Here is a 10,101-nt window from a genome sequence, read left to right as displayed (position 1 = left end):
TGCTTCGTTTCATGTTATCAGAGGGTGAACATATACACAATAAATCATTAGCTCGTCCTATCTTGTTATATCGAAGAAACGTTTCGCAAATCTGTTACCTCAATTCTAACTCAGAAGAGCAAAATTTGGCTACTAATTCCTTTAATGAACAAAAAGACAAAAATGAGAATTCTACTATGAACTTAGCTAAGCAATCTTCCGATGATTTTGAACAAAACTTTAATAATGTATTAATGGATATAAAAAAGTGTCATATTTATGGTGGACAATATCAAATGGAGAGCCATGATCACGAAGAACTCTATAAAAAAGTCGTACCCAAGGCTTGCAATGCCACGAAGAAATTAGGATTGACGGATATACCAGAAATTGAAAGTCAACTTAAAGAAAAGCTAGAACAGTACTTAAGAGAGGAAATGGGACAACCGATAAAGACTTATGGTTCATGGAAAGATTACGTACGATATTTTTTGCAAATGGATAACACACTTTACGATGTCAATAAGCATTTATATAAAAATGGATTTAAGTTTGATGTATATATAATGGAAGATGGTCAATTAATATGTCAAAAACGAGTGCCTTTTAACATACCCGTTATTCAAGTTCAACTATCTTCTGGGGAACAGTTAGAATTGTTATCACTACTATGGCTATTTGGAAGTAAAAACTTGGCAAAAGCAAATGATAGCGGAATCATTTTACTAGATGAACCGGATGCCCATCTTCACCCAAGCTTAGTTCAAGAAGTCATTGAAACTATTAAAACTAAATTGATATCCAAGCTTGGCATTCAGGTTATCATGACTACTCATTCCCCTACAACAGTGAGCCTTGCCCCAAAAGACTGTATCTATGTTATGACAGAAAATAATATGACAAAAGAGATCAAGATTGAAAAAGCTGCAAGTAAGCGGCAGGCAATACAGTTATTAACAGCAGAATTTGTCCATGTCAATTTACCCTTTCGAATGGTCTTCGTTGAAGCTCGAGATGATAAGAAATTTTACACAATGATTCAAGATAAATTAGCTAGGGAACGTTTAATCGCAAGTACTTACCCATTGCTATTTATGGCCGTTGGCAAGCACAAAAAAAGGCCAGACTCTGCAGATGAGAGTGGTAGCAGGATGATTGAAAAGTCATGTAGAGCTTATGTGGAAAACATTGTGGAATCTTGCGTAAATGAGAGCGATGAAGATCAGAGTTTAAGGGAATTTATATTTGGGTTAGTTGATAACGATAATAGAGAAGATCCCAAATTATATAACATTCGATGCTTAAAGAGATATAGCATAGAAAACTATCTTTATGATCCGATACATATATATTATTATTTGAGAAGCAAAAACAAAGCGGAAGAGATGAAAAGCGAAATCAATAATCATTCAGTAACAGAACATCCCGATCTTTTATCTGGTTTTTTCGAGAAAGGAAGGGCTGCTCAACTAACTAAAGTATTGCAAATAATTATCGACGTCGTAAGCAAAAAACTGATTGATGCGGTAGAAAAATTTATCAAATTCAAGAATAAATTTGAAGAGTGCGTTAAAAAATTGGAATCACTGCTTACTAATCTTGAAAATAAGACAGAAACATCAGAAAAGGAATCGACGATAGAAGATTTCGAAACAACATGTAAACTTGTCCATAGCGAAGGTAATTTATTAGATTACGCAAAGAAAATCCGTGAACGTTCAAAGTGCAAAGATGTTCTTAAGGAGCTAATAGATCTTGCTCGAAAAGTTATCAAAGCTATCGATAACTTAGGGAGTGACAAAAATAATCTTATCAGGAAGCGAGAGGATTTAGAAGAGGTTTATGAGTTAATAAAATGTAAAGAAGAAGTGTCTTTTGGGAATGGTGTTATGGGTACCTTATCTTATCCTAAAGTGATATTAAAAATGAGAGGACACGATTTAGTGACCTTTTATACAGCAATCTACCCATCTTTACCTAAATTCAATTCTGAGATGATTGCCTTCTTAACACGTAACCAAATTTTGATACCAGAAGATTTGATACAAATTTTTCAATCTCTTCAAAAGCCAGATGTTAAGTTACAACGTCAATATACCAGAAATGTAAGTAGAGAGGATACAGAGAAAAATAATACTAAATTAATGAGAAGATCAAAGGAACAGGCTCGCCAGTTGAGAGATTTGCAAAATAAAAATGAGAAGTTGACAAAGCGAAACGAAGAATTGAGAATGCAAAAAAAGATTTTAAATGACTGCCTAAGTCAAGTTGAGCAGGAAATGAGGTCTGAGCAATCCGAAGATGTGCGTACTAATATGCTTCGTTACTTCTCTACTATAAGAGAGAAAATGACAAATAAAGAACACGAATGTAATGATCCAGAAGACTTAACAAACGGCCAAGATGGAATTGTGAATGGTTTCTCAGTTTAATAAAGAAAACGAAGTAATCACTTTTATAATAATTGACAATCTTATACACTACTAGCAATAACTACAAATATAGTTAGTCGAAATGACCCTTTAATGCTAAATTGATCTTAATTTGAAAACGCAAAGTAGTGTACTTGTATACTTAATCAGTGACTACTATCAGGATATGGAAGATTCAATTTGGATTATGTTCTATCTTTATTAATTTTTCTAAAAGTCTCACGAATTCTTACTGGTATACGAGAGTATTTCAACCTTTAAATAGTGTAGTATTTGATTTCTTCGAAAGATAGGTGCTTTACTATTAGGATATTAATGCAAAAGCACTGAAAAATTAACTACTTTGTAATGGATTAACAGAAAATCTAAGTAAAGCTGAACAAGAAAGCAGTTGTTCTAATTGAAGGCAAAGAAATCGGAAATTAATTAGTTGACAACATTTCAGCTGTAGCTTGAAATATTAGAGAGAAAGAAAGAAAAACGATAGCCGATAAGCCATAACGATTATTATATTGTCATCCAAATTTTACTATTACATTTAAAGTCCTAATTACAAGTTCTTACGTACATTTTAAACAGTAGATTTTAGAGCTACCAGTATTTAGCTTGTACCTACGCATCTTTTTATCAGAATATCTCCAGGACGATATTTTCTTGTTATTGACAGTTGTTAACTATGGATAGACTCTTCCAACCTTATCTTATAGGCAATGCTCGCAAGTTGTTCTATTTAACCTTCACTTAGAAATCGTACTATGATTTAGTTTACAGTCTAATGAAAGTTAATTTCTAGAATTCTCATCCATAAAATTGCATTGTATCACTACCTATTGTATTTACGAAATATATAGAGTACAATAGCTACAACATAAATGTAACTGTAATAATTTTTGATTAATTTAGTTTGCTAATTGCTATAGACGTTATCTAGTAGTGAGGTTATTGTCTGCTCTACCGTACTACTTTATCCGTATCATGATTTATCATTAGTAGATGAGATTTGACTTTTACTAAGTATTATACATCGTAGGGAGTAATTTAACCGTTAAGCAATACATGTATTTGGTAAATATACTATCTGATTTGCTAAATGTATCAATAGAAATTTATTCATGATGAAATATCCTACTTAATTTAGAAAAGAATATCAAGATAGTCTGTCTTAACTTGTATGATTAGTAGCGATGATTTAATTAGAATTGCTCCAAAGTATAATAAAATCGTGATTCTAAAGTTATGTTCATGGTTATTTTTGATTACTAGATTGATCGAAGCTGTATTAGCTACTCACTTTTGAATTTATAATAAGTTCTCGAGCAAATGTAGAGACAGTGTATTAGCAAAGCATAGAACTTTATTAAGACTGTTTTCTTTTTCAGAAGATTGCATAATTAAAAACTTAGACTACAGTGCTAGTGTGACGGTATGATCACACTTGTATATGGGTCCTATTAATATTTAGAATCTGGTACCCAGCACTATGTATCATTATACTACCATACGAGCATGAGTTTAATTTCCTGTAAAGCAACCAGAAACGCGTATCATGCAATGGTTAACCTCAATTGCAGCTTGGTTATGATTAGTAGTGTCAGTTTACATTCACTTTTCTATTAATAATTCAAAAATTCTAAGATGCAGTACTTCGCTACTGGTCCACCCATCGCAGAACTATAAATCTCTCATGTTCAATTTTTTCAGTTAAAGGTTCAAAAAATTCCGAGGCTATCAACATTACAACAGAATCATCATAAATGCCACATTGGCACCGCTCAATCACATTTATTGATTTCATCATTGCATATTTGCATTTAAAAAGATAGTACTAGCTTAATAGTAAAGAAAATCGTTAGTTGTTGTAGTATTTCCAACTTAATTCTTACGTTACGAGTATTCGTCTTTTGATAAAAGGCAATAATTAAAAAACAACACCTTATACTCGGTTGCATATAATAAAATACGCGTAATACTAAATCGTAATCGTTCATTCACTCACAATTTTTAAATTGTCTTGAACCTTACGTACGTAATGATATTATTATCTCCAGTTTGCTTCAAGAATGAAATCACAAAACCTAATTTAAATAGATTATCCTAGTCGTATATGTATTAATTAATATGATCAGCCGATAAAATAGTTTATATAATCCTGAATTTTTAAGCACCTAATTAGGAGGTATATTATCAAAATAAACATTTGTCAAATTCTACGGTTACAGAAAATTTTTATGATGCTAAAGGAAACGAAAGATTTCTACTACGATCTTTTAAATAATTTTATAAATGCTTTCTTAATGGATTTTCTTCTAGGTTTGCGGGGTGTTTTCTCTCGTTTTTGGTAACCAGCAGCACCTGCTTCCTGTGAATCTGTATTCTTCGCTTCTGAATCTTCGAGATTTGAGAGTAGTAACAGACAATATCATAAGTGTTAGTAAATTGTTATAGTGACATACTTAGGACATAAATAACTTAAAAAGCCCCCCAAAATAATTCAGATTTCTAGCATCGGAGAATTAATATCAACAAAAAAGAATCATCTTATAACAGTAAATGTAAAAGCCTTCAATTGGAAGTGCGACAGCAATATTACTCTATGTAATAGCAATTTCTAAATGTTATAAATTCTAGATAATCTACCTGCTGTTGTTATAGATTGAGGTGAGTGCTCTTTATTAGCTTTTGATATCGTAGTAGTCATCTCGTGATCAGCAGAGTTTGATTCTTTTGCTGCAAATAGAAAAACGATTAAGAATGTAGCCTTTTTTATCCAATAAATCTGCCTTCAATAAATCCTGAAACACCGCTAAAGTCTGTATTTACACGTATTATGTAATTGTTATGGAAAACGGTAGAGGCTTTTAGAAACTAGAAACTAAGATGCTTACTATAAGGACTAAATGAAAAAGTTCAATTTTATTCTAAGTTTAGTGATTTAAAGTCGTGAATTCATTAAAAAACTTAAATTGCTACGTAGATTGGCTCTTATACATTTTAAAATGATATGGATAGTTATCATGCAAGCTAGTAAAATAATAATTCTGCTATCTGCTTACATTTATTATACGTTTTTAAATAATAACTTTTTACCTACGACCAATGAGTCTGCCTTTTCATTTCTTGTCACTTCTTTATCATTATCATTTCTATTTACGTCTGATAACTGCTGACGAGATGAAGTCTCCACTTTTTCTTCAGCATTGATGTGGTTTACTTCCATTTGCTTGTTATCACCAGCCACTGTTGTGACTTCTTGACTGGTTTGCTTATCCTCAGGCAGTATCTCACTTGTAACCATAACTGGATCTTCAATGGCTCCTTTAGGAAGTATTTGTTCTTCAGAGTCGAGTACCTCAGATGATTTAGCAGGAGCTGTCTCTTCGCAAAGTTCTACCTCTTCAGCTGGTTCTTCAGCAGCTCCTTCATCATACAACTGTTCCTTAATTTTAACAGCTTCAGTTGATTCTTTTGCATGTACTTGTTCTTCAAATTCTGCAGCCTCAGCTGATTCTTCCATAGGTGTCTGTTCTTCAAGTTCCACAACTTCAATCGTTTCTCCTCTAGATACAGGTACCTGCTCTTCAATTTCTGCAGTTTCAACGGATTCTTTCTCAGGTGTTTGATTTTTAGGTTCCACAACTTCAGTTATTTCTTCGCTAGATACAGGTACCTGTTCTTCAGTCTCTGCAACCTCAACTGGTTCCTTAGGTTCTTCAGCTTCCACAGCTTCAGTTATTTCTTCACTAGATACGGCTATCTGTTCTTCAGTTTCTGCAGCTTCGGTTAATTCCTCCTTAGGTGTTTGTTCTTCAGATTCCACAACCTCTGTTGTTTCTTCACTAGATACGTGTACCTGTTCTCCAGATTGAAGATTTTCATGCAATTCCTCAACAGCTACCTCACTTTCTAGTGAGGTAGCTTCAATAGTTTCTTCATAGGATATCTGTTCTTGATCTTCTATGGCTTCGGATGATGGAGTCTGCTTTTTGTCTTCTGCAGCTTCAGATGTTTCTTTACCAGATGCTTGTTCTTCGATTTCTGTAGTTTCTTCTGATTCTTTAGCTAGTGTTGGCTCCAAAATGTTGGTTACTTCATCACCAGATAGCTGTCCTTTAGTTTCCACAGCTTCAGTTGACTCTTCCGAAGATATTTGTTCTGCGGTTTCACCTATTTCACTAGGTATCTGTTCTTCTGCTTCTATAGCTTCAACTGGTTCTTCGGAAGTTACTTGTTCTTCAGTTTCTACAATTTCAGCTGGTTCTTCCGAAGTTATTTGTTCTTCAGCTTCTACAATTTCAGCTGGTTCTTGTGAAGTTATTTGTTCTTCAGCTTCTACAACTTCAGCTGGTTCTTGTGAAGTTATTTGTTCTTCAGCTTCTACTATTTCAGTTGATTCTTCTGAAACTATCTGTTCTTCAGCTTCTACGATTTCAGCTGGTTCTTCTGATGTTATTTGTTCTTCAACTTCTACAATTTCAGCTGGCTCTTCTGATGTTATTTGTTCTTCAGCTTGTACGACTTGTACAACTGTTTCTTCATCCGGTATCTGTTCTGCAGTTTCTTCATTTTTTTTTAGGATCTCATCAGCATCTTCAACAGATGTTTTCCCTCATCTTCTACAGCTTTTTCTTCATCAGATACCTCGTCAATTTTGACATCTTCGGTTGATTCCATTGAAGATATTTGCTCTTCATTGCTTACAGCCTCAGTTGTTTCTTCGACAGGTAATTTCTCTTCAATATCTGCCCTTGCAGATTCAGAGGGAATTTGTTCCTCGGTCGAATCTTCAGAAAGTTCTTGAACCTGTGACTCTTCAGAGACTACTAGTGGTTCATCCGATAAATTATTTTCTGTTAAATCTTCAGTACTAACTTGATCCGTTGGTGATTGATCTTCGTTAGTTATTTCAGTAGCTTCATTATTGTTCTCTTCTTCAGTAGCTACGAACTCACTCGATACTGTGCCGTTCTGTTGATGTTCATCCGATTGTTCAACAGAAGTTGCAGTTTCACAAGAATCTTGAGGAACAGGTTGTTCCAATTCTCCAGCAACGTCTGTTTGCGTTAAATCTTCATTTGGGGATTCCTCTTCCGCTTCAACCTCGACTACTTCTTCGGATACATCATGTTCTTCATTTATTTGTTCTTCAGTAATCGCTGCTTCTTCGGAAGATACCTGTTCTTCTTCTAGAGGTTGTTCATTGTCATCAAATTTATCGCTTGTATCTTCTGCAGTTAATTCCGAAGCTTCAACTGTTGATGATTGATCTATCAATAAAATACGTAATCAGTTGAGGAAAAAACCGCTCCTGCGAAGTACAAAACTGTAGTCTATACCATGGATTACTAGGTAAGTGCATCTAGTAGTCCATGTCTATTTTAATTGTGGCCATCTACCATCAAGAAATAACGTAGAGATTATTTTATTGGACAGTGGTTAATTTACCAGTGAGCAGTCGATAGCGAAAACCTTTTATGTAGTAATTTAGTTAATGATCAGTGCGTAAGATCACACACTTTACTATATACATGATCGAACAGTTTAGGATATTAAAATCGTATTCAATTTATTAACAAATGATTGATGGTTAATGTAACCTAATTTAGGTAAGCCATAATTATCTCTCATAACAGCCTATTGTAGAATTTTTCTAGTAGAAATCATGACTCTACTGTATAATATACAGTGTATATCATGTTGTCATGATTCTGCCACATGATATTATAGTAAATATCCTGTTGTAATGATAATTATTAAACTGCTAATCACGTACTGTCATGTCCTCTCTAATCAACATGTAGTAGACTGATTTTTGCAAACCTTGCTCTTAACCTTAACGAAATGAGCATCGTTTACTGTTTGCAAAGTGTAAGTACTCAGACAGTTCAGTATAAATGCACTACGTAGTACCTGCACATTCCTCTGGCGGAGATTGTGTACATTCCTCTTGTGATTCTTCAATATCAGACATTTTCTAGGTAAGATAGAAGGAAGTAATCAAGAAATTATTACATTATACGTACACCTTATTTATTCGTAATACGAATTTAAAAGTTTGAATTATTTTTTCAAGGTACACAAAGCCACGGTTTAAAAGGTAGCCTAGTGCAAGCTCTGAGCGCTTAACTATCCCATCTATAAGCAATTACATGAGTTTAATGACAAATACGGATTATGATTGGCCTCTATTGGATACTGTTAAAAGCATCTTTATCGCGTTGAATGGTATTAACGTTAAGAAATCATCCACTATCGTACTCTATCTTATTCGTATAATCCTATCGACAAATATTGTACACTTAATCCTGTTTACCTTATGAAGACAAGGGTGTCAATATGGAGAAAAAGTTTCTAGATCTACGTATGATTCCGATGGATGGTATTCTTGATATTTTACGCTTACGAATAGATCAATCTGTCACTCTCTTCAACTTAATAACTTTAGCACAATGTTTTTTATTTTTATCAGTATTTGAACGAAGTGGCTACAAGATCGACGCGTACTGGCATGTAAATATCAATTACTTCCTTCAAGTAGTCAAATTACTCTACTAGAAAAAAGGCACCTTGCTGATTTATTATTCAATCATGTGGGTGAGCACGAGTAAGAAGCTTTAAGACATGCATGATAACCCTATTGGAGTAGCCAAAAGTACGAGATTAACAACAATAAGTCATGAATAATGAGTGGAATAACATTGCATCCATTGGTTCTACTCTTAATCAGTTAGTCAATGTGGCGCACCGACCAAGTGGGACTTTGTACTATGATGCTAATAAGTACACTACCTAAACTGTTGTTTATTTGTCAGTGGTTGCCGATTTATTATGATTGGACATGGTTAATTGCTCATGAGGAGAGAAGCCTGTTGACTACCTTACAATGCCATCAATGCATGGAAACAATTGTACCGAAGAAGGAGAATTTTGTTAATAAGTGAATGTGAAAGAACAATAATTCATCCATGAATTACCATGCGTTATTAAAGCTTACCCAACAACATCAACGTCCTTCTACGATGATCTAGTATTGATTACGTCTAAATTTAGCTATATTCTAATAAAATGCTTATGGTAATAGGTATAGTCTTTATACATTCTACGAGTATATCAACCATGATAGTAATGAGGATAATTTCTTGATTGTACTATTGCATTTTGTAAATACTGCAATGTCAATATTCGTATGCATAGAAGTTCAATATAATTTCTGTATCTGTTATTTAACTTTGATCTTCTCATCAGATAGACAGCGATTGTCTACAGCCACTTAGTGATCGATAAACTCTAACTCTTGCTTACCATTGCCAGCTTAAATCTTGAACTATAACGATTACGACGATGATAATAACTAATTTATAAGACGAATCGTTAAGATATTCTAGTCAATAAAGGTTGCTATGTTTACCGATACTATCGCTAGCTCGTTCTTAAAACGATCATGCCAATAAAGATTCTGAAATGGAAAAATCTTTTATAGCCTAACATTGATTGTCATTTTCCTCTTAAAAGCATATTTCAGACCCTCTTGGTATCCATTTGCCAAATCTAAAGCGGAATTTATTCATTAATTGGAGATACACTTATTTAATTTATTGATTGAAGATACACTTCCACATTCAAATTTTCTGTTTTATAGAATTCTAATACTATAGCACTCGACAAATCTCATCAAATTACAGCAATAAAGATG

General features: G+C 33.7%; 2 protein-coding genes across 2 annotated transcripts; one reads left to right on the top strand and one right to left on the bottom strand.

Annotated features, from left to right (window-relative positions):
* Positions 1–11: 11 nt before the first annotated feature.
* TRIADDRAFT_51463 (uncharacterized protein) lies at positions 12–2,411 on the top strand (the record flags this gene model as incomplete). Its single annotated transcript, XM_002108461.1, has 1 exon — positions 12–2,411. One exon carries the CDS (start codon positions 12–14, stop codon positions 2,409–2,411), a length of 2,400 nt encoding a protein of 799 aa, XP_002108497.1.
* A 2,257-nt stretch (positions 2,412–4,668) lies between these two features.
* Positions 4,669–8,379, bottom strand: TRIADDRAFT_51462 (uncharacterized protein; the record flags this gene model as incomplete). Its single annotated transcript, XM_002107661.1, has 5 exons — positions 4,669–4,799; positions 5,049–5,138; positions 5,499–6,954; positions 7,050–7,675; positions 8,319–8,379. 5 exons carry the CDS (start codon positions 8,377–8,379, stop codon positions 4,669–4,671), a joined length of 2,364 nt encoding a protein of 787 aa, XP_002107697.1.
* Between the last annotated feature and the right edge of the window lie 1,722 nt (positions 8,380–10,101).

Source organism: Trichoplax adhaerens, genomic scaffold, assembly GCF_000150275.1.
Source record: "Trichoplax adhaerens TRIADscaffold_1 genomic scaffold, whole genome shotgun sequence".
Taxonomy (NCBI): domain Eukaryota; kingdom Metazoa; phylum Placozoa; class Uniplacotomia; order Trichoplacea; family Trichoplacidae; genus Trichoplax; species Trichoplax adhaerens.
This window is presented reverse-complemented; position numbering and strand designations above follow the sequence as displayed.